The sequence below is a fragment of the Argiope bruennichi genome, chromosome 8 (assembly GCF_947563725.1).
Source record: "Argiope bruennichi chromosome 8, qqArgBrue1.1, whole genome shotgun sequence".
In the NCBI taxonomy this organism is placed as follows: domain Eukaryota; kingdom Metazoa; phylum Arthropoda; class Arachnida; order Araneae; family Araneidae; genus Argiope; species Argiope bruennichi.
The window spans coordinates 105956644-105983405 of record NC_079158.1 but is presented as its reverse complement, the minus strand read 5'-3'; the positions used below and the strand labels follow the sequence as shown (position 1 = coordinate 105983405).

At 29.1% G+C, this 26762-nt stretch overlaps 2 protein-coding genes across 2 annotated transcripts in view; one reads left to right on the top strand and one right to left on the bottom strand.

The window, feature by feature from the left end:
• LOC129981029 (uncharacterized) overlaps positions 1-26762 on the top strand; it is a 272688-nt gene that overhangs the window by 240112 nt on the left and 5814 nt on the right. The window contains exon 8 of the mRNA XM_056091634.1: positions 20642-20807. Within this exon, the coding sequence (XP_055947609.1) occupies positions 20642-20807 (166 nt within the window). The remainder of the gene's footprint in view (positions 1-20641; positions 20808-26762) is intronic.
• On the bottom strand, positions 950-2629 carry LOC129981036 (innexin shaking-B-like). The gene has a single exon (XM_056091641.1). It carries the CDS (start codon positions 2293-2295, stop codon positions 1210-1212), a length of 1086 nt encoding a protein of 361 aa, XP_055947616.1. The 5' UTR covers positions 2296-2629; the 3' UTR covers positions 950-1209.

Below are 26762 nucleotides of genomic sequence, written 5' to 3'. Positions count from 1 at the left end.
GATACTATATTCTCTTTTCATTGATTAAAAAGCTAATTCTATTTTTTTTACGAATTTTCTAAATTGCAAGTAACCAGACTATTTATATATATATATAATAGCATAATGTATGCCAGAAATAATATGTATGCTATAAATAATTAGTTGCTAAGGTATAGAGGAAATATATATTAACTTTCTGTACAATGTATATCATAAATATATATTTAAACTCAGGTCTAAGAACGTATTTTTTTTATATTTCCTGTATACCTTAAGTGAGCATAAAGAAATTTACATATATTATGCTAATTTAAGGTATAATTTTAATCCGCTGTCTATGGTAAAAATATTTAAAAATTATAAAAACATTCAATGCAGTTAATTTTAGATGTGCTTTAATTTTCAATTTTACTCCAAATAAATGTATTATACATTTTTATCGAATTTATATTATAATATTGTATGCATTTACTAAAGTAACTTGCATGCATGATTCTATTTCATTCTTAATGATATGGTAGTACTTAATCTTAATGGCAATGATTTCAACAATATTTAAGGTGACTGAATTAATTTCAAAAATAAAGTAAATGCAATTTTGATAATGATGCGTTTCTAAAGTTTCTCTTACAAAATAATCCCATATAAAAATTATTTTCATGAATGTGATCGCTTAACAATCCTCTTAAATTCTCTTCATTGTTTTAAAAAATTAATTCTACATATTTTTCTAGATATCTTTTACTCATTATTTATAAAAAAAGAATCTTCTATCTTTGAACAATAGAATCTATTAAATAAAAGAATTTAAACCATCTCTAATTATTTCATGTTAATTAATCAGTCTATCAGATAGAAATAATTTCATAAAATACGTCTTTAGACCTAAGTATAAAATATACAGACTGCAACAATGCTGAAATTTTTGAAAGACTTATGAAAACACATAATTTTTGAAACTTGGCTTTTAGAAACATACTCAATAGAGTTGTAAGTATAGTAAGGAGAAAGACAATTTAAAAAATAAAAACCACCTCTTTTTCCGTGTGGTCTTTTTGTCAAGACACCAAGGATGCCAAACTTCTTTGCCTTGAGCGAGCTGATGTCCAGAAACTTTATCTCTTTATCTGAAAAGAAGTAAATTAGGTTTCCACCATACTGTTTGAAAAATTCAAAGGCAGGTTATGGAGCAGAGGCACAACGTTGGAGGCAGTGACACATCTCGTGTCATGCCGCCTCCTTGGGTTCTGTAGTCATCCTCTTTGCCATTTCGGCTAGCACTTCTTTGAAGATCATAGTATCTATATTTTGTCCTAACATGTACACTAGAAACCAGTCTCCTATAGATCCCCTGCGAACAACAGTATGTAAAGTATCTAAATGAACAATTCTGAACCTCATATTGAGCAGATAAACTCTGACAAGGGGGCAGGCAGTGATAACCACCCGGAAGACGAGCACCAGTCCGGTCAGCACTGACAGAATGATGAACCAGAACCACAGGAAGATAAAAATCTTTTCGTTGATGACGTTTAGTGGCAAGACACAAAGCGCATCGTGCATCTCTACGTTGCCAGAAGATCCATATTTGTAAAAGCGACATTTGGTAACGCGAGGAAAGATTCGTATCATTGGATCTGTTCGACTCTCCTGGTCTCTTTCTGAATATCTTATGACTTCGATACCATAACTGAGGAACTCTCCGTCGAAGAACCGGTTCATGAGAAACATTTGACCAACGACGTTTGCAAATGCCATAGCCTCGCACAGGAAGTATCTCGCAGCGTACCAGTCGTGCTGTCTTAAGCTGCTCATCAGGTAATCCACCAGCATCTTCTTCTTCTGTTTCTTTTCCGCTTCTGCACAGAGAGCAATGTCTAAATCCATCATTAGGGCCTTGATCTTGCCTCCTTCCCACATGCGCCAAAGCCACCTTGGCGTGTAGAACAATGCAGCCTGGAAGAAAAGTGTAAAGCACACCCACTGGTAGTAACGATGGTACCGAAACTGAGAAGCGTCTTGAGTGGAGTCTATACCTGGATGGGGCACATCTTTGCCGACTTCCTTTCCGTATGCGGATGGCACAGTATAAGTAGTATGTATCCAGCAAAAAGTGTTGATCACTGACTCTGGCACCTCGCTGGAATGAATGCATTCAATCGGTTCACCCACAAATTGTTTAGTCGTGACAATGATGCAGAAGGCAATAAGGAGGATAACAGTGACCGTGTAGTGGAGCCTGAACACGTTATTGTCGATGTGAACCCTGCTGATTTTCAGCAGGCTTTTGAGACTCCGTAGCACGTCGAGCATGCCGTAGCTCGTCGTGGTGTCGCTCGAGTCGGACCCGAGGCGCTCGCGAGCCCGCCGAGTTCTCGGGGGTCGCAGGGGCCGCGTGTCAGGGGACTGGCCTACAATGGTGCCGGTTGGGGACGAGCACGAGGGGGAAAGGGATGGGGAAGATGGGTCTGTTAATATCGTGGAAAATCCGTCCACTCGCGGTAACTCCCCCTCTCTGCCTCCATCGGACGTGGTGGGCGCGAAGATGTAGATTGTCTCTAATTCCAGATAGACTACTTTTGCACGAAACAGAACTTTTTCTTTATGAGTTTTCTTCCCCAGTGTGAGGGTAGTTAGAGCTCCAAGCGTAGAAGAGTGTATCTAGTTCTGAGCTCTTTTGAATGTGATTGTGACGCAAATTATCCATATTTTTTTTATTTATTTCAAATCTGTTAGTTATTTACTCTTAAGTATATCACAGATAATTTCTGCTCAGAACCCTTCGATTTGAAATTTGAATTCCGAAGTTGTTCTCTTTCTAGAAAGTTTCAAGCAAATTTCAAGCTTTCCTCATTATTTAATCTATAGAAAATCATTCCTAAGTTCTAAGCGTTTTGAATATTCTCCTAAGCAAATCTAATTTGAAAAATTTACTTCCTTTGTTCCTTAAAGAGTGCTACTGAAGTGATTTACGGTTGCTCATGTATCTTTTTACACGAATACTTTCGTAATGCTATTTTATATTCTACTCGTGAGCTCGGTCTTTTCCTGGCTCTACGCCCGTAGCTCGGAAAAAGGCGGATACAACGTTTTGTTCATTGTCAGTTTTTGTGTTTTTAATCTCTCCTGTAAGTACTGGAATGAAGTGCTTAGAATTTCAGAGAAAATTATTGCTATCACTTTCTAAATTATTAAAATTACTAAGCCCGGATTTGAACAATTTTCAGCACACTAATTTGAAATATGAACGCATTTACTTTACTGTTGATATGTTTAATTACTTTAAATATTATTCAGTATCAACTCACGCAACACAGGCAGCGAAAGTTTGCAAGGCACAAAAGATCTTATATAAAGTCCTACCATTATTCACTAAGAAGAAGCGGCTTATTCAAGTTTTTTCAATATCATACACGCCACAATAATTTCGCCTGCATTTCGTTTTTCGTCTCGCTGCAATTTAATATCGAACACTTTTCACGCGTGGAATCATTTTTCCACTGCCTACATCCACACTTTCCAGAGCACACTGCAATCAACATAAATGCAGACATCACTTCCATTTATAGGGAAATCGAAACTCACTTCACTCACTAAAATAGTTCGGCTCTAAAAAAATGAATGATGAATATATTGGAAAGAAACCATTCTTACTCATTCTCATGCTGAGTAAAATTCAAGACTGAGGACTTTCCAATCAGGGCCAATCCAATCATCAAGCACTCGTATCCGCCCCTGGGGGGCTGCCTGCCACGGAGTCCTCTGATTCATCGTCCAGTCCTGAGGCCAAGTGGAATGTCGTTCACACTTTCAAGAGGCAAGAGGCGCGCCCCACGTGATGTGCGCCCCTGCGCCCTCTAACCGCGACCGCTTTTTCGGAGATTTTCGGTTTCGATGTGGAACTATTCGATCTTTTTTTTTGTTATGGATAAATTTTAGTAGAGCTCACCGCCTCGTAAGCGTTTGGATATCGATAGGTTTTCAGAATTTCTGCTGAGTTTTTGTTTTAATGATTTAAATTGTACAGAGGTAAAAGAAAATCAATAAATGTAGCTCAAATCGTTTTTCGTAACATTTTTAAAAATGAAAGTAAAGTACGGTTTTTCATGAAATAAAATGGTAATAAGTTTTATCTTTGAAAATTTAGAAGTATTATATATTTCTCACAAGTGAACATTGTAAAATTAACATAATTTAAAATTTAAAAATAAAATTTTTTGCAAATATGTGATAAAAACATATCTATTTTTTCAATAAACTTTCATTAAGATTTTGTTAGATTTACATTTCCATGTAATATTTCAAAATATTTCTCTTAAATTCTGTCATGGGGAGGTAAGGGAAAATAATCATTTGAAATTATTATGATTTCTGTAATATCTGGCTATAGGAGAAAAGGAAACAATTTCTTCAGGCAGACTCTTAAATATTATAACTGAAAATTACAGAAGTTTCAAATTTTCAGTCTAAAATATGGTACTTAATATTATCAGTTAATTATGGCAGATAATATTTTAGGCTTGTTTCGTATAATTTTTTGTTTTTAAAATTAGTTCTTAATTATATAACAGCAAAGATGTGCACATAGAAAGTTTATTATATCATCGTGCATAAGTATAAATACAGTAACTAAACAATGAAAAATATTGAAAAATATTAAAAAAATTTGTATAAAATTTCATAAAAAACAAAGGAAAGAATTGTGAGGAGATAAAATTCATATCTCTTTTTTAGAATTAAAGTTTAACTGAATTTTGAAGAATGATATACTCCGACGTTATCGAGCAAAGTTAATTTTTAAATAAAATTTTACTAAAAATTAATTTTGTAAGATTTTAAATAATTTTTTGAAACCAATCCCTAACCAGCTTTTATCAATCTAGAAGGACTACTTGAACGATTCTGTAGCTGTAGGTCTTATAATCTGCCCTGTAGAGTGTTTTGAAAAGTTTTTTCATCGTGTTTATCACAATTTATATATAATATATCAGCTTCTAAATAACATGATGTTAAAATAATTAATAAATTATCTCGACTTTTGTATTACATTTCGCACACAAAAAGAAACCTTGAATGAATGTTTCAAATTTAATTGCATTTATTTTAATATTTATTGAGTTAATTGCTGCAGTTTTTATGCATTTTAATTTTAATTGGCCTGTTGTAAAAGTGGAATATTTCAACAGGTTTTTCGTTCACTTTCTGATGAGCTTAAAGTTTTGGAGTTTTGCACAAATCTGTGCTTTTGATGACAGTATATTATTTTAATATTTGAAACAGTTAATTATCGGTTAATAGATTTATTTTAGATTAAATATTTTTTTACGAAAACTGTTTAATCTGTGATGAATCAAAACTTTGATGAATCTGAAGGGAAAAAATTGATTTTAAAATTATGTACAATTTATAAGATTACTAAATTGAGAACCAATTTGCAGAAAATAATTAAAAATAATAAATTTCTACATTTTAATAAGCAATAAACGTATATTTCACAAATGATTAATAACAAATTTCATTTAATTCTCGACAACTTGACATTAGTTTGCTGAACTAAAATGGATTGAAAAGAAATCATAAAATTATGATTAGTAATGGCTTTGTTTATGTTGCAATGTTTACTTTTGCTTCATTTCTTTTTGTGTTTGTTTGATTTTACGAATTTTAAAAATAAAAGAAGTGTCATGCCTCATTATTATGCTTTACATCTTAACCAATTATAGGTTCCACGTGATAAATGGCATTCTATCGAAATTATTGGTTTCTGACAAAAGGAAAGTTTGTAACTTTAAAGTTTTAAAGATACCTTCCTCTTATATTTCTAAATGAAATCCTTGAAATTAGCTTGTTTTTTTTATTGAATAAGAACACTATGCATCTCTTATACATATAATTTTATTAAATAAATATCTATAAATATCTCTTTGCACGCGGATGCATCAGATATGGAGATGGGAAGTTTCAGATATGATGGTTGTTTCTCACCACCCCCGCCGGTGGGTACAGGAATGGCTTGAGGCTATCACTCCCACACCGATGACGGGACATGCCTCCTGTGAGAAGGATTGTACCATGTTCGATAATAGCTCTTATGGCTCAATCTTCATTCCAACTTATCCTATCATGGCGTTCTATTCATTAACAAATTCCTTGTACCTTCGGGGGTTCAGAGTAATAATTTACACTCTTATTACATGAAGAAACAAAATGCAATATACTCCCATTAATCCAGCTCATACTAAATCAGAGGACTGCTGAATTAACAATAGCTCTGAATTTATAGAAACACATTTTTTTTTAAAGAAATAGGCGGATTTTGAATAACAGAACTCTTTTTTTATTAATCAAAATATTACAAAATGTATCATATGGGAAGTGGTATAATATATAGTAAATATCACAAAATATGATTCAAAATCCTATTGCTTATATTGCGCAGAAACATTGAAAACCGGACGCAGTGATTTGATTTTTTCTTTAACGCGCATTACTTGTCCATTGACCGGGCTACAAAACTGGCCGGATTAATACAGTATCAGCTTGGTACGAATCAACTATATTATGTTAACAGCTAAACTGCTCTCTATTTTAAAATCAAAATGAATTATGATGATATAAACAACAAACGTAAATCAAATTGCTCTGATTTAATTGTGAAATGCTTAAACTGGCTGCACTTTGTCATATAAAAGTCTAAATAAAACGCATTAACTAAGAAACTAAAATGTTTATATTATAGAATGGTAAAAGGCACTGATGAAGTAATTTTGACGGTAAAGGGATAAAAGGAACTTATTTTATAAATGTTTTGCAAAATAATTTGTAAATTTCGTTTCTGTTAAGAAAAAAAAATTATCTATGATTCTTCATTATATCTGGAATGTAAAAAGCTCCTTAAACCGACCAAATTTAGTACATATTCATAAATTTGTTTTTTAAAAAAAGCTTAAAATATTTTTTAATAGTAAAATTTGAAAATATTCTTAGTTGGGAAAAATGAAACATCTTGGATGCAATTAAATTTAAAAAAAAAGACTTTTCTAGGGAAAAAACATATATCTATATACATTCGTTAAATAAGTGACCGTTAATGGTTCGAGCAAAGGGATGCAGTTTGACCGGATTTCTTGCCCAACTCCGTGAAATTCCCATCTCATTATTTTTTTTCTCCGGATAACTACCCTTGGAAACGATCCGGTCTTTCGTCAGATAAGATCCCCGGACCCTCCCGGACTTCTCCGGGAATTGGCAGTTGTGCAAAAAGATAAGAATAAAACATTTTCTGGATCTGATAAGAAAGGCCAGGCATGAATTTTAATGAAATAAGTTCAGACCGCATTTCTTTGTTTTCGACTGTGCACTGCCTCAGGTAGACTAACATCGTTTTACAGCAGTTCGGCAGTAGGTCAGCTAAGTGTAGGGAACAATTTAATAAACCAGAAATTCAATTTTAATCTCACTTTTGGCATTAGATAAATTATTTTCCTAGATAAATTATCATAACATTTCCCTAAATAGGTTTTAAAATTCTATACGTGTTTTAAATTATAGTTAATAAATTTTAAGGAAACGCAAAAGAATATTTTATGTTATTTATTTTATATGCATAACGAATAGAGTCTGAGTTTATCTCTATAAAAATTACTTATTTGGTTATTTGTAAAGAAACAGCACTATTACCAAAACTAACAATGGTTAGTAAGGCGAGACTTCAATAATTTTATACAGTAATACATCTATAATAATAACCTGAAAGATTTCTTTATTTAAGAATTCGAAAGATAATTTGGATATGTATTTACATTTGTTTATTTGATAATTAAATTTGTATTTGTTGTAGAGACAAACCGTTACCTAAATAAGTAGCTTTATTGAAATTCCAAATAGAGTCAATATTTGACATTTCCTTTGACTAAATATACACTTTCTAATTTTGATATACCTTATTTATTTCATAATACTTAAAAAAATCATATTATGTATGAAAACTGTGTAATACAGATGCGACAGTGTGTACCGGATATCTTTACTTTTTAAAACCCAGATTTCCGGATTTTTTAATATGGCTCATTTTTTTTTTTAATTTTGTGTGGTTAGTCATAAGATTTCTCTATGATCGCCGAATTAAAATTTGTTTCGAACTGCAAATTTTGATTTGACCTGTGACTTTTCAAATAGTTTCAGTTGCATTTTTTAAAAAATGAAAATTTTATGTTTTTATGCTTTCTCAAAACGTAGATTAAATTTAGGAATTCATTCTTTAAAAAAAAAAACCTTGAGGAAGCAAATGCAGAGAGATGGAATGATATGATGCAGTGAATAATTACTCTTAAAATCGCATCCTTTATTTTATTTATCAAATGAAATTGAAAACATAAATATCTCAAAATTATGCTCATTACTGAAATATTTGCAAAGTTGTGTGATTTTGTTTTTCAAAACTGCACTTGATGACTTGATAATGAGTTGCTTTGTTTTTAAATTTTCATGCATGTATGTACATGGATCATATTAAAATTCTGAATAATTTGATATTATAGTGGATTTTTTCTTCACGCTAGTTTTCAGAACTTTCAACATAGAAGTGCAAATACTCCTGTTAGTGTAAGAAGTATTTTCATATTAAAAGTAGCAAAAATATTTAATGAAAAATTTTAATAATGCAGTGAAAATTACATATTGAAATATCACAAAGCCTTGAATTTGGCTTCAGAAAAATCTTTTGCAGACAGAAGATCTGATTTTTAGTTGGTACACGACCTTCAAAAATATATAAAAAATGGAAAACGTAAACTATTGATAAAATTGTATTTCATAAAATGTCTTTCTAATTACAAAACGAAGATTCTTCCTTCCATGGTTCTACTGAGCATCACTGATTTAATTTTAATATTTAATGTAAGTTTGTTTTCAAATGTAAACCAAAGTTTCTTCATAAAAAAATTCTTTAAATCAATTTTATTTGAGAAAATTTGCCTTTTAACCCAAATGAAATAATCAACAAAAATAATCGAGTTCTTAATGCCTCAAATCATGTAACAATAAATAGTTCAGTGAAATATTTAAAAAAATTGCTTATTTTAAAAAGTAATTATTATTATTATTACGTTTCTTTATTTTGCTAATTTTATAAAAAAAAACCCCAGTTATGCTCATTAAGACAGAACAAATGTGCCAGAAAAGGCTAAAATGTTTTAGTATATTTAGAAATGTTTCTGACATTCTAACAAGGATATGGGAATTAATAGTTTGAAATATTGTGAGAGGGAAAGGTATTGTAATACGCTATTAATATCTTTCTAGCACATAATAGGTTAATAGAAGCGCACAATAAAGGTTCTGATCGATAGGCTTGGAAATTATATATATTCGCCATATTGAAGGATCTTTATATGGCCTAACCAATTTAGGTGATATATTTGATCTGACGTACTCTATCAGTATATTCGTATTATATTTACTAAATCTTAAATTTCCTTTAGAAATATGTGTTGTAATATTTTTAATCTCTTAAAACTGAGAAAAAGAATGTGGTTTTTAACGTTCACTCATTCTTTTATAACAGTGGAGAAATACTTAGTTTCCTTTGTAAATATAAAATTCCCATATATAATGTGATCTTAGCTTGAAAATATCATGGGTATTTGGAATTTACTTCAGCTTTCATAAATTAATTATTTCATAAAGATAAGTTAATCATTTGAATTGAGATAGTTTAATATACTTGCACGAAATGTATTTACATTTTCAATTTGTATTAATAATTCATTTTATACTCCTCTATTTTTATAAAATATGTTTATTCCATATTGGGCACTTTAAAAAGTGTCATTATATTTTATTCAAAGTTCTTCTAGTCAACAGTATTTTTCAAAATTCAGACAGATATGTTTAGTTAACTATTCTCGTTTCAATAAGATGTTCTTTTCTCTATCGCCATATAGATGATTTGCAATAATTAATTAATTTTGCAATAACTAATTACTCTAAAAATAAAACTTCAAACAAACAAATGAACTTTTTATAACAAGTGTTTTTAGAATGAGCTAAATAATGCAAATATTGCTTATCTATACTTATAATAAAGCTCAATGTGTGTGTGTGTGTGTTGGCGCTCTACAGGCCAGACCGTTTGACCTACAGCTACCGAATTTGGTACATGTATACCTTGGAGGTTGGGAATGTGCACCTGGGGTTCCTTTTTTCGAATTTTTAATTAGAATTTTAATTATTAATTAAAAACTAACTTTCCCGCCAAAAAAATCTTCCATTTTCCCCACCGCCAACTTTTCCGCCAAAAAAATCTTCCATTTTCCCCACCGCCAAATGAGTAAGGCTTCAACTTTTTCTCCCAACAGTAATAAGGCTAGGGTTAACATTTTTCGGCGGATTATTTCAAACGATTCTGTTTATTTTCTTAATGTTTGATGCATTTAAAATTAAACATTGTTAATTAATCGATCTTTCAGATTCATTCTGAAGTACTTTTGAATTAAAATAAAACAGAATAAAAGAAATTAAAAATATCTAATCCGCATAGCGTTACCCCAACGGGCGTAGAAAAAATCACGTATTTGCGTTACGTCACTGGCGAAGAAAATTCACGCATGCGCATTCTGTTCTGATTGTTGCCATGACAACCGTTATCAATGGATGATTTAAATTATTTTTGGGTTAGTTGCATTCTTTTGTAAGTAAATTTTATTTATGTTAGTTATATATTTTTTTGTATATGCTTATAGTTTTAAGCTCATCGGTTTTTAAGTAGTTTTTTTAACCTGTTTTCGACCGATTATTTTAAACGATTCTGTTTATTTTCTGAGTGTTTGATGCATTTAAATTTAAACATTGTTAATGAATCGATCTGCTCATAATGAATCTAAGAAAATTTTGTTGACAAACTCTTGAGATATTGCATAAATTAAAAAAGATATTCTTTAGTGCCCATAAAGTTTAAACGCTGAGTGACTCTATTTTCAGTAATCAGATTATAAAAAAATGCTTTGTTTCAGTAAAAAATATTAATATATTCATTGAAGATTAATTCTTTCCACTTTAATTTAAAGCATAAATTCTGCGGGTGCTAACAGAAAATTAGAGAGATGCATATTACGTTATGACTGAAGGACTTTATAATATTATGAATGAATTATATGACAATCAAAATTTGAAGTTTTAAAATATTTTGATGAAGAAGCTTTTAAAGTAGGAATTGCATAAAATATTTTATTATTAAAATTTTAACGAACATTAAGATTGGCGAACCGGCTGGTCGCCAAAAGCGGCTAGTTTATTATAAAGTCTTCAAATGCATTTTTCCATGGAATGTCGAGGAGAAAATTCTTGAAATTATATACCACTGAAAAAGTAATTTTAAAAGAAAAAACTGCAGTTCAGGAATTTTCAAAAATATTCTATTATTTAGAAAAAGAAATCCGTAGTATAAATGGAATGTTCAAATATTTTATCTAGTAATTTAATCCTAGTTTGATACAAATTTTCACAATAATTGGTCTCTTATTCAGTCTTCCTAGAGAATTAAATCAAGTTTTCAAATAATTTGAAGAGCAATAACCATTGAATAATTTTTACTACTACTTACTACTTGGTCACTTTTTATAAAATGTTTTTGATTAGGCTTCATAGAATTTCGACTGTATGACATGAAATATGAAATTGGCGTTACAGTATGAAATAGATACATAACTGAAAAATACCACAGTGGCTAAGGCGCAAGTTTTTAAGGAAATATTTCTTTTGCTTTTTTTTGCACATTTATATTGACATTAATAATGCAAACTTTGTCCAAAGTATTTCGTCTAATATTTAACTCAGATAATGACCCAAGTAAAATAAATGTGATTTTTTAAAATTAAGTATAATTAATTCAATCTAATTCATTTTCTTTTGTATATCACGTCATTAAATGCAAGAAAAGAGTTTTTAATTTTAATTTCAATACAAAACTATTCAATTGCTCCGTACTTTGAAAGCATGGATTTTAGGCCAATTTAATCTTGCCAATATTGTTTTCGACAGGAAAATAAATCATCTTTTTAGAGGAAATACCTGAAATAGATAACCAAAAGAAAACCTTGCACGCAAATTCATATTGTATAGTAATATCTCTCTACAGTAGTAATTATTCATTCTGTAGCTTTCATGCCTTTCATTTTTAAAATCAAAGTCTTTATTTATATACTAGTTCAATTTCATTTTTTTTCCTGTTAAATAGAATTTCCATTCTTAGCAACAACAAAAAAAGAGAAATTATTCGAAAATTCCTAATTTAAAAAAAGATATAGTTTGTTTATTTGGATCTTTCAGGTTTTCCATTGGTTAACTTTTTTTCAGTGTTGTTTTTAATTGAAAAAAATAAATCCTTAATCGATTTATTGGCATTTGTAGAGGAAAAGGCAATAACATCAACAGCTTTTATTGACAGTCTGTTGAGCTAATGATTATGTTTTTATTTAATTGTGTTCTCCAATAATTGAAAAATTCTACTAATTTTCTTGCCAATTTTTCCTCATAAAATTCGCAAATAATTTCTATTATACAAAATACATTTGGACATCGTTCAGAGATCTAAAGAAACGCTTGGTGCGAAAATGTCATTCAGTTTTGTGTTTACAGTAGCTCCTTCCATATTTGACCTTTATGGTGGGCATTCATTTTTCTCTCTACATTGGGATTTCATACTTGAGATTTTCTTTTAATTTTATCTACTGATGCACAAAGCTGAATCTTTTTTAAACCTGATTAGTTAATTTGAAAGACAAGATTGATTTCCTTAAGACTCGTGCGTATTTGGATACATTGGAATGATGAAGTCTAATTCATATCAAGTTAAGCATTCCCTTCTTTCTTTTTCCGATTGATTGCATGAAATATTTCATTAGGTCATAGATAAAAAAATGTTTTTTCTTTCAAATTTTTTAATAATGATTTCTTTTCATGCATAATTATAAGTTATTACTTTTAAAAAATTGTTTTATTTGGTGGATAGCGATAGCATAAAAATAATACAATCGGTGACCACTTTTAGCTATGATGGTTGTTTCATAAACTGACTATGCATATTGAAGTGACCACAGACACAAGACTGAAGATTATTCTATAATTTTAAATTACTTTTAGAATTTTTATTGATTGCAAAAAAATTGCTTTCTATTTTACTGCTTAGTTTGTGTATTACATAAATTTGAGCTTCTATTATATGCTTTCTTTTTGTCTATAAATAAGATCTATTTAGAATCTCAACCCGAATCATTTTAGCATTACCATTTTCATCAAATGTATTAAAGCTTTTCTCAGCCCTTGTCATTTCATATGTAAATGCAAAGATTTTTCTGATAACATTGAGAGAAAACGTGATGATAAAATATATTTGGACGTTCACATAAAATTACGGAGGAAAATATTTTCTAAATACTATTTTGTACTTATATCATGTCTCTAGCGAGAATTTTTTATATACTATATAAAAATAAATAGTAAATTTTCATATACTATATAAAAAATCGTACACGAAAAGCCCACTCATAATCTGATCTGAAAGTATATTGTGACATTGAAACGTCAAAAAAAATTATAAGCATTAAAAAGGCTTTTCTTATAAAAGACAAAAAAAAATGATAACTAACAAAATTGCATCAAAAAGTACTCAAAATACATTGTTGAATTTTTAATATTTTTCTTGGGAAAGAAAATTTGAATTTATATATTTTTTTATTGCCGATATCACAGTTTATGCATACATTGCTTCACAAACTCAGAAATTTTTTTAAGGTTTTGAATGAATTCTAGAGTAATGAAAATATCAATGCATTTCTAAAATCTGTACTGTTTTATAATGTTGCATTAACCTTTTATTCAATTTGAGAGAGGCAAAACACTTCTCACATGACCTCCGAATCGGGGGAAAAAAAGCCCTTTTTCGCTTCAAACAAGAGAATCGATTTTTTTTCTTCGCCAAAAGTATCAATCCCTCTAAAAATAGAATGTATAGAAAACAGATGAAATATCTGTCTTTAAAGTTGGCAGCCACTTAACCTCAAATCGAACGTTTTTCGGGAGGAGGACTCGCTCTTCTAAAAAAAAAGGGAACAGATGATTTATGCATAAGGAAACTACAATAAGCATAAGCATTATTCCTTTCAAGAGAGAAGAATAGGAGACAAAATTTGGAATATTGCCCGAAGTAGTTCTAACCACTTTCTCTTTCTTTTTTTCCCTCCCAGCGAAGAAAACCGCTCATTTCCTTCATTATTTATTTATTTATAAATGAATTCCACGCGCATTAAAATTTAACAAGTAATAAAGCCTCAATATTTATAACCGTAATTATGCGTTGACTCAGACAGCTCGGTGCGTTTGGAAATGCAAATTATAAACATCGGAAAAGTAAACTTTGGAGGGAAGAAAAAAATAATTGCGTACGGGTAATTTCAAAGGTTCGTCTGATTCAATAATTGTTCATTTATATTAGACTTTAATTAATTTTCATCCTTTCGAGATGTTTGCCTTTTTTTTTTCTCTCAAAGTGATTGTAACTTTTTCCATATTATGAGTCATCCTGCTTTTTAGTCATCCATATAAATTAGTATATGAATTAATCATCGCAATAAAAATAAAATTTGCTCTTTCACCTAAATTATTTTCCTGTTTAATATATTTGATTGCCAAAAGTTCTCATGAGTTTTAGATTTCACTTAAAACCTCAATTCATGACTGTTTTTCAGATAGAATAATCCAAGCATATGCTAAATGCTTCAGTAGCATCAAAAATTAATATTAAATCAAAAAATAAAATCACTTTTTTGTGCAAAAAAAATAATTTATATATATATTTTTTAAATTTCTATATTTATTTACTTTTATTCTTTTCTTTAATATATTCCAAAGATGTATTATTTGACAAAAATGTGAAAACTGAAAATAATTTCTATGCACTTCAGTAGACATAGATAATATCGACAATTAAATAAATATTCTTAAAAAGTACTATTTTTGTCGTAAATTAATGAATGGTAAGATTAATTTGTACAATTATAATTTCCTAATTTCTAACAATAACTATGTTATTGAAGAATATTGCAAGTTTAATAATATTTGAATAAAATTGTGTTTTTAAATAGAAACTGTAAAAAGAAGTGCATAAAAAATACACAGCAATTTACATGTACAAAATTAAAAATGAAATTAAAAGTAAAAATAAAAATCCTAACAATTAATTTATTTTCCTGTTACGATATTCGTTTTTATTTAATGGTAATTTACTAGTATCTTAAATTGAATAATAATAAATAATAATTGAATAATAATACATTATAATAATATAATTAATAATTGTAATTGATTCGAATTATTGGTACAAGCTTCTCGAATACCAATACTTATCATTTCGAATATTAAATACTTATCATTTCGAATATTAAATACTTATCATTTCGAAATGTTCTTTAAATCATATTACAGTTCTAAAATATTATAAAAGTATTTGAATTCAAATGATATTTTTAATGTGCTAGCTATGAAATCATTGAAAAATCATAGAAACTATCATGAAAGCATATATAATGCTATGCAGAACATGCACTATTATTTTAAATAGAGTAAAATATAAAGAAGGCAATTTGTTTTTGCTCTAGATTATGAGATAAGAAGTCTATAAAAGCCTATAAGATTTCGAGCTTGATTTTCGTATTTTCTATGATTAAGGATTAAATAACTCGTGGACTGCTGGCATAGGATTTGTAACATTTTGTTGTATATCGGTGGAAGTATATTATAATTTTCCTTTTATTCGTAAAAACTGCTGCGAATGTATTGTTTATACCATATCTTTTAATAACTTTTTGTTCTGCTTTGCTTTTAAAATACATGTGAAGAGAATAGAAAGAGGTGGTTTATTTTTTCCTTCAAAGTTATTTCGAGAAAGAATCCATATATAAACTACGTGCACTATTTTTAAAGTACAGCGTTAAAGAAGTAATTTTAACAAATGAAATATCATCGAATGTTTTTGTAATTTAATTATTTTCGAAAAGTATGATTATTTTTTTCAGAAGTGCAATTTCAAATTGAAAATCAATACTATGTTAAAATTGTGCCATTTATCCAATTAAAGACCCTGATTTCTCAAATTGAATCATTAATTTCTTTAAGTAAGTGTATTATTTGATTATTAAATTTTTTAATACACAATGAATGAAAAGTATATTATTTTATGCTTTTTCTAAATTCTTCTTTCTCTGTTTTTTCGCATATGAACAAAACCACGAAGTCTTCTTCTTTAGATGAACCAACATATGATGTCTTTGAAGCATAATTGTTTTGCTTTGGCTTTTTCGAAATACCGTCTCCATAATTTTATTAGCTAGATTTAGGCGCTTATGGTTCAATCTGAAAACAATTTTGAACAACAACAACAACAAAATTGGCTTAATTTTAGCTTTAAATTATTATTTTAAATTATTTTAGTAAATTGTTACTAAACAAGTTTCTTCTCTGAAGATATACTACTCATTTTTTTACTTATCTTTAAAAATATAACGTAAGAACTATTGTTTTTTTTTGTTAAATATTTAATTGATGGTAATGAAATATAAATATTGTTCACTGCAGCTATTTTGTGCCTTTTGATAAGAATGATACCACAGACCACATTCATATCGTGGCAACATGAGATACTTACTTTCCCACCTAAATATTTAATAAATTTTCGTAATTATAAGCACCTATTCCAGATGAAGGTCCAAACATGGTGGTGACTGCTCTCTTCCTTTTTTTCAGAACTCCATCTACCCGTGGAAGTTTAAATTTTAAAATTTTAGTATCTAACGTAGAATTTAATTTCTGTAAAACAAAGTAAGAAACATTTTTAAAATGCAAACGGAACATTTTTATTGCTGGGACGAATGAACAGCTACGTTAAAAATGCCGACTGCAAACGTAGAGGCTTAGAACAAAATATAGGAACTCTGATGCGAAGCATTAAAATTTCAAAAGCTCTGATGTGAAGCTTGTAATATTAAAATAATCTCCATTTCAAAAGCTTTTTTACTTTCTTTTTTAAGAGTGTCTTTTTATTTAGTGTCGTTTGAAAAAAATTCCTCTTCATTTTATTTGTTAAATGAAATTGTAAAAAATTATTTAATTATATATTATTTCCTAATATTATGTTTTGTATCAACAGGTTTAGAAATCACTTCACCTTAGTTTACTTAAAAATGAAAAGAAAACTGTTATAGATGAAATCAATAATTAAAAATATGATTTAATTAATAAATTTCTATGTATTTATATGAAGTGCAGAGCAATTTTTGACTCTACGCTTTTAGAACTCATAAAAATATCAGTTAATTTTAAATAATGAATAGTCATTTAAAATATTATCTCAAGAAATGCAAAATTAAGAGCTTGATACCATCGATTATTAATGTCTTATACAAGTTGCTTCCAGTTACTCAAAATAGCAGATAACATTTATCCGCATTTTTGCTATCGAAATCGTTTTATTTCGTGTTGACACAATGTTTAGGATAACTAGTCATGTAAGAAACTGATTCTGTCATTTATCGGTAAACTTGTATTACTTTCTTGTCCAGTGGCTTTGTACTTTGTGCAAAGAAATCACATACAGAAACTTCGCGGCACAATAACAATTCTTAGGGCATTTATTTCAAATAGTTACTCTTTTGTGTTGGAAGTCCAGTGCCATGAAAACAGACATTGTTTGCAAATAAGCGAAAAAAAAAATTCACTCAATATATTGAACAAAAGATATCGATTTCACTTCGCTTGAACAGAGCTCATTTCTTTTTCAACGTGAAACGAGAGCTACTGTTTAGCTATATTTTTATTGATTTCGGTTTGACTACAGATGATAAAAGCAAATATCTAATTATTCTATAAATATATACACCTGAAGTACAATATGGATTATGCTATGCGTAATAACAGCTATTGAAAAGAGTATTTTTTGTTTAAATCAAATTTTTCGAATGTCGGCTAAGTTATTATTCACGTCGTATAAGTTTATTATAGGTAATTCGTTTTTTTTAAGGTAATTTTTTTATTTACCGATAAAAATCTTTTGCTCTCGGAATACGTGTTAAAAATCTATTAACGTTTGAGAGAAAGAAAGAGTGATTTCGTTGATTTCTAAATATTAATTTTGTTTAATAATTTAACATTTTTTCCCCTCTTTTTGAAAATTTTCTAGAAATTCTAAAAACAGATATTTTTTAATTAAAATTTCCATTTTTTTTTCCTAATTTGGTACGAAATTATTTGTTTCTGAATAATTTTTTAACTTACTTTTATAAATAATATGCTCTTTAATTTATAACCATGATTATGTGAAATGTTTTTTGCTATATTAATACATATTTGCATTAATTCAGATATTTTACTACAAAATTCAATAATGTTCTTCTAACTCCGTCAAAAATTAGGCAAGTAAATATCAATATATCGAAAAGAATTGTAATTGATAGTAGCAAACGATTACAACTCCTTTTATTAAGTGAAATAAATAAAAATAAATTTTTTTTTTATTAATACATACTTTACGTGCATGTGCAACGCTACACGTAGGCTAGTTCAATTATTTTTAGTATTGGAATTTTGATGACGAATAATAATTTGAAGGACAAAGAGTGTTATTGAAGATGGTTTGTTCAAAACATATATTTAATTAAATATTTATGTAAAATTTAAAACTTTTCTTCTATGCATAATAAGTTAATATAATTACTTTCATTTTATTGCCAAGATATTTTTTGATATAAATTTTTGTTCGTATAAATTAAAATCAAATATGACGATTAAGAAATGTGAACGAAACTTAAAATCATATTAAGAAGATGAGATTTTTATGCAGTGTGAAAATATTGTTACGGATTTTTCCACCTCCGCCATCTGGTTCGGTTTGGTAGTGGGTGTATGGTGTGAGAACACACAATCGGCAGGCCTCAGTAGAAAACAATGACGTTTATTTACACGAAGAGCAAGAGTACACAAAGACGTCGAATACTCAGACGACAAATATTTACAGCCGAGATAAACAGAGTAGCACAATATAATAAACTGTAACCCACAAGTAGTAATCGTCCACAGCACACGAAGCGGCCAGACAGAATCCAGCAGAAAAGAGAATCCTCTGAGCTTAGCTCTGCCGCCTCTCCAAAACGGTTGAACTTCTCACTGTCTCTTCTCGCTTTAGCTGCCGACTCACTATTTCTCACAAATGGCTGCTACACAAAAGATACGACGCTACTTTCACAGTAGATAACAGGATTCGGCACACAGTAGCTCACCACTCGCTCCACACAACGCTGTTTCTTCGTTATAATCTCGAAGACTCGTTACTTGTCGGCGACTCCGACTACAATTCACGACAACGACTCTCGACGATGACCACACAGCTTGAGAGTGCCGGCCTTTTATAGTTCCCAGGTGGCGGGGCTAGAAGCTTCTAGACCAATCAGGCGTGTCTCGGTTCCTAATGGACGGATCGACAGGATTCTCGAAATTTCGAGCATTATCCATTTTGTCGCCAAATGGTCGCCAAGTTTGTCGACAATCACTGAGACCACTGGTTCGGCATCCGGCAGCATCCAGCACAGATGACTGTAAAACTGTCTTTCTTATGATAACACTATTCGTGCTGGGAAGCAAAATTACACATTTGTAACAATATGAAACCATGATCATTGTAAGCCTTCTGTTGAGACCTTATTATCTAGCTTTGTAATTTCCACAGTGATGTTTGTAGGCATCTGAGTGATGGAACTGTCTTTTTCCAGTTTTCAAGTTCAATTCAAAAGCATATAATTCAAATTTAAAGGTATATATATTTTTAAACATATCAAATAAATCATTCTTTAGTATTCAAAAATATGGTTAAATAATTTGTTTCATTTATTTTAAAAACTATTAATTTTAATCTGAAAGATATAAGATCGAAATATTTGAGCTCTCGGAAATTTAGAAATGTTTGCTTGATTTAGATAATTGAGGGAGTAAAGCTTTTCACTCATTCAAATTTAAGCAACATTCTTTTGTAGATTGCATGGAAGTAACGAATAATAAGTACTTTAAGGAATGAAGATGTTCAGTTGATGAATAATATTCTATTTGTATTATTTTATGATATAAATCACCAGCAATTTTTTTTGTTTGTTTAGTTGCTATTTAAGATTTTTATAACAATATTCCTGGCTTTAGAGTATTTAAAATTAATCCGTGTATTTTTCATCATACAAAATACTTCAAATTGTGAATGCTAAGAGATTCGATTTTAACACATACTGAAATATTGTTAATTTAGCAAAAGAAGTGAAGCGAATTCTACTTATCAAATTTTCAACTGTGGATTAATATAGGAATAGTTTTCCATAGTGAACTAGCAATTCATAAATATCTAACTGACATATATCGCTGCATCTAGTTTTTATTCATGGACAGAATAACACTGAATTTTTTCCCTCAAAATTTCTTTTCCAACATGCCAGTGTAAGTCCAATTTCATTATCTTTCTTCCATGAGGCTGGCAATATTCTGTGGTCTTATTTTATTTCCGACTAAAATAAATATGATGAATGAAAATAGAGATGCCTTTATTAAAAATGTTTCCTTCATTTTTTTTCAGTTGTCCTGTAGATCTATCTGTGTCCGATAAAGTGTACGTAGATGACCAGAGCCGGACCACTGGTGACTACTATCTTTACATCCCTTTCCGAATGTTCCGGTTTCTAGATGGAACGAAAGTGAGATTCAGCTGTAATGTGATTGTTTGTCAGCATGACTGCCCTTGGGTAAGGGAATTTGCTTTTGTCTGTCTTTCTAAAAGGAAATTTTTAAAACTTAAGTGCCAATATGGTATGAAGAAGTACATATTTTATTATAAAATTTAAATTGATTAAAGCATAGTCTATAGAGCAGGGTTTCTGAAATTTATACTATGGTACGATAACGGTGCATTAGATTATTTGGATCTGTCATTTTTTGCACAAAACATTTAAATTAATAAAAAATAGTTTCCCTTCCAAGATTTCGAAGATTTTGTTTAAATTTTTATTATTCAAATATATTTACATTTTTAGCTGCATTTAAAGCTCTCTTGAACTTGAAATGAACAGGAATTACACTTGAAATTTATTAGTTTATATATATATATATATATATATATATATATATATATATATATATATATATATATATATATATATATATATATATATATATATATATATATATATATATATATATATATATATATATATATATATATATATATATATATATATATATTACACATCTACTTCTGAATAATTGGGTTGAACTTAAGCAAATTTTGCACAGAATACTATCAATTTCTCAAAGTTAAAAAATTAATTAAATATTCAATTAATTAGAAAATAACCATCATTTTGTCTTTTGTCGGCAGAAACTTCGACAAAAATTTGTCCACAAGGAATGATTTTAAACTTTTTATAACATTCTTCAATATTTTACCTTTTCAGTGACATCGGTTTCATTTCTGCATAATATTTCTTTCAATAGTTATTAATTTAAAAAAAATAATAATAAATACATTTAAATTAATATTAAATTTAAAGTCCTATGTCATTATTTTTAAAAATCTGTTTTATTTTAATACAAATCATTATATTAACTTTTCTTTTGTTTCAAGAATGCTAGTAAGCAGGAATGTATCACTTTCAAACATAGGTAAGAAAAGTGGGGCTCTTGCGAGAAAATGAAACCATGTTCGACAACAATAGCAGCTTCAGACTATAGGAACTTAATCAGTATTTTGCCTTATTTTTTCAGAGAAGCTTTGAAGGAAATCCTTTCAAAAAAAAATCGTCCCATTTTAAAATTTTGCTAATAGACGATACTTGTTTCATTTTTGTGCTATTTTTCTTTCAATTATTGTTAATTCTTTAGAAAACACTACACAGATGATTATGCAAGAAAAAAATTCGTAAATAATCTTTTTCTGGGCAACGTTAAGACTTTCAATTACTCTATCCCTATTTTTAAAAATTTCTCTTTTATTTCAATAAATAGATCTTGATATAATTTTTTTGTTCCGATATTTTACATAAAAGTCGTTTTTACACTTAAAATATTATACGTGAAAGTCTTTAACTTCGAACTTTGATAATGGTACTTGACCATCATATCACCTAGTTTATAAATATAATCGAACAATATAAATTTGAAATGCTTTATTTTTTTATTACAAGCAATCCGCTAAAAATGATTGATTTGTAATAGAAAAGTACTTTTGGGATGGCTTATATAATTTTGATTTTTTTATATTGCAGAAAATCTTAAAAGGTTGAGTATCCTACTAATATTACTACTTCTAAAACCTAGTATTCAAGCACAAAATCTTAAAAATAATTCTCTGATTTCAAAATCTTAAAAATAATTCTCTGATTTCAAAATCTTAAAAATAATTCTCTGATTTCAAAATCTTAAAAATAATTCTCTCACAAAATCTCTAATCTTATTCCCTGATTTGTTAATATCTTTTTCATTTCACTTCGTCACTTAAAGACGATAATTTAAAAGAAAAATTTAACAAAAATTCTAAAATTAAACTTGTTTTTATTTTCTCTTTAATTTTAATTAACTTATTATTTTGAATAATTTTCATCAGATTTTAGTCTTTTTACTTTTTTATATAAAAGGTATGCAAAGAGAAAGTATTCTGATCATTAAAAAATTCGAACTAGAAATTTTGACGAATTTGAACGTTTTAGATATTCTTGAGTCCAAGAAACATACTTTTAAAATTATATCTGTCTACCAGCCTCTCTGTCCATCTGCCTGTCTGTGAACAGGATTACATGAAAACGCTTTGAGCGTGACGGAAGAAATTTGGTATTTGAACTTAACATCAAATTGTTAGATTTTTATCATACTTTGAACGAAATATATTAACCCTTTAAAGGACCATTTTTTTCTAGTCATATTATGTTAAAATATTTTTAGGCTTGAAATTAGAATAAGAAAAGGGATTCATTTAGCTTATTAGATAAATTTAATTTGATTAATTAATTAATTTGGCTAATTAATAATTAAGTAACAAATCAAGACACATCATTTTGTGTAAAATAAAGAACTAAAGCATTTAAGTTTCTGACTTACTAAAAAAATTTGTCAGAATTTATGCTAACCTACATAATTTTATACAAAGATTGATAAATTTGGTGGGAAGCATACTTCCCACGGCCCTAGAAAGGGTTAAGAGGAAGTTTGTTTGTTCAGGCTTCCGAATACTAGTTATCGTGATAAGTACAAAGGGAAAAGAGCTAAAGAGTACACAGGTACACAGATTTAATATCTAAAGTGTAGAAATCTATCAAGTTTTGAATAAAATCCATCAAGGGGATGACTTTCTGTCTGTCTGTATTTTTACATGCATCTAAGAATGATAGATCAAACAAGTAACAACTTGTTCAAGAGTGAATAAATGAACAATTTTCGTGAACAAATAATATTAATTTTAGCATGTAAATTGTAGATTCTTATTATTTATTGAAACAAATCCGTAAATACAAGAACTCGGAAATGCAACAACCTTTATAAGTGGAATTTGGTATGAGTTCTTATGACTATAATTGTATCTCTTTGTCAAATTTTAATTCCTATCAGTTAGGAAAAGAGACTCCAAAAATGCATATTCGATCTTTTGATACGTATAGTAAATACATGGCAGCAATTAATTGTCAAAGAAAAAAATTCTCAAAAAAATTCAGTTTCCTACAATCTGGAATTATCAGGTGGAATACTGATTTGTAATTAATAGAATATACTCCTTTATATTAAATAATAATAATAAAATTAACTGGATCAATGCGACTGGAGGGTATTGCGAATACAATTTTTTAATTAGAAAAGTAGAAAGATATTTTCTGATATCGCATACTATTGACGATATATTAGTTCATGGATATATTTTCTTTACGATCCTTATACGTGATGGAACGAAGCTCATTCCTTTTGTAATACCTAAAACAAATTATGCATGTATATAACTGCTAATAGAAATGGATCTTCTAATGAAGAATTTAATTCATTTGAAAGATTTTGTTTGTTTTGCAATCAGTGATTCATATATTCTTCGTATTTGATTTAAATTTGCAGATGTCCTTGAAAAATGAGGATGTCTTAATTACAGGCTAGAATTTAAATTCGGTAACTTTGTTTTTGAAAGTTTCTTAAATCATGAAATATATTCCGGAAAATGTTTAAAAATGAATATTTCGCTTGAAACTTTAAGGTGTGTTGTAAATAGTATGCACGTGTATTCAGAATACTTAATATGTATGTATGCCTTTACATTTACATTTTGGAAAACTGAATAAATGTCCAAAGATATCGGTCAAATTCTGTCTATTACGTAAGTGCTGTATTCAAATATGTGAATATCGATTTCTGTTGTGTTTTTTTCGGATCAATCGGTTCTTTCGTCGCAAGGCTGTCTGCAGTCCTTGTTAATTTGACCCAGCAAAAAGAGGTGAAGTGCAAATAGCCTTTCGGGTCTTTATGGCCCTTTTTGCTCCCAGAACGGCCCTGCTCTCGTAATGCGTCTGTTGGCCGTCAAAGCAGGGTGCACTCACCACAAACAATTAATCTGAGTGGAATGGGTGCTTAGTTCCGACTGACCGCGAACACACTGAGACTCTCTTAGCAATACTGACCGGACAACTCTGTTAATGCTAGCTGGAAGAAATCTACTTACACTATGTTTGCTTATGGGAAACGATTAATTCATGTGGTAATAAAATAAGGCTGCTTAAGTTAAGATAGCATACAGTCAGGCTCGAAAACTAAATCTATTTTTTTGTTCGTTTTCAGTTTCGTTTTAATTTCTATGGTGTTAAATTTTAAATGTTTTCAAAAGACTTATGACAACATTAGAAATATTATTCAAATGCTGATGTTTTATAAGTATGTTTCTCTAAAATTTGCGTTGTGTGAATGGTGAGGTAATTTTACTGAAATTTTGTGTGTAATGAATAATTTGGATACCATTTTACTATATTTGAATAAATTAGAAAAGAGTTATAGTACCATTCATTTATCATGACAGTATAACTAATAATTATCTAAAATCTTACATTCCTTCTTAACCTCAAATGCATATTGTTACCAATTGTCTAAATCCATTTCCACTTAATTTTATTCAAAAACCTGAGTGTGTCCGTTTTCGAATGCACGTTGATAACCACAGACTATAAATTATGTGTGAAAGAAAACAGTTGACATTGCTTTTGGGAGGTAAATTGTATCGGTTTTCTACATTTAAATGTGGTGGGTGATGAGGTTCAGTGTGTTACTTGAACAGATAGTTTCTATTGTCTAGTTTCCTATAAAGGAATGATTTATCTAAATGTTAAAAAATTACTTTTGAAAAATACTGTATGTTGCCAAAAGTTACATACAACTTTTTTCAAAATAAATATGCCATATTTTTTACTTGGATTTTTTCTTCGTTTATAACTATTATAACTATTTTCCTATAATAAAAAGATTTTTTAAATTCAAAATAAATAAATAAATAATAATCATGCATTTAAGGGTTAAGTGTAGACATATTTTCAAATCACTTTAAAGAATTACTTGAGAATGAAATAATTCAGTGCCCTGTTTTGAAATACTGATCCCATCATTTGTGCTGTGGAAATTAAGGGAATTTCGGAATCAAAATATTTGGGGTTTTAGAAGAAAAAAAAGTATCGTTTTCATTATATTAATTTTTGTAACGATATTTTTTATTAAAATCTTTCTTCTATATTTTTCCTTAAATCATTTCATTTTTTAAATAAATTTAGATATAATTAAGGAAAAAAAATTATAATTATTTATTATAAATTATTTAATAAGCTGCACTTTAAGTATAGCCATTTTAATTTTTTTTGTTTTGTGATTCAGGAGAGAGAATGTGTAGGAAGATTATTACTAACCATTGGATGATGAAACAGATGTTTACTTCGGATATAAAAATTCCGAGATTTTGATAAGCAAGACATAAAATAATTTTTAGGAATTCTGTGGAATTAATTTTTGAGAGATATATTATTCTCTCTGTCAGTGTCTTATATTTAAGATAATACATTAGAAGTAAATAAATAAAATATGAATTTTTATGAAATTTATGAAAACCTGGAGTTCAAGAAATTCAAATATCTGTATAAAATAATTTAATCATTGAAGAATTAACCATTTTTAAACTGCCAAAATTGTTAAGAAATTATTAATATTTAATTCATTCAAAATACAGTTTTATAATAAATTGCCAAAATTAGCTGGAAAAAAAGCCGCTGCTACCTGATAATTCCTTTACTCGTACTCTAGAAATATTAAAATAGAAAATCTTTTTATCTGCGAGTCTAATCTGCGGTAGGGATATTATTCCGAGGCATGAAATCGTCTCCGTCTGACATCATGTGTAGAGAGGCCACATCGTGTGCAGTAGGCGAACGATTTGATTGGATAGGATTGGCAAGACTCCAATCATTTCACTTCGGAGCCGAGAAAGAATGGGGGATGAAATAATAATAAAAGAAAAAAAAATCGCCGCATACCTGGTGAGTGTGGTTAGATAATGAGGTTTCGAACTGAAGCGGGAGAAAATGGCTGCCCCGAGTGATTATGGGTGCCTCTATCTATTTAAAGAACCTAACGTGATGATGAATAGGAGGAGACCCTTCGAACGTTTCTCCTTGTCAAAGAGAAGGGTCTGCCATGCA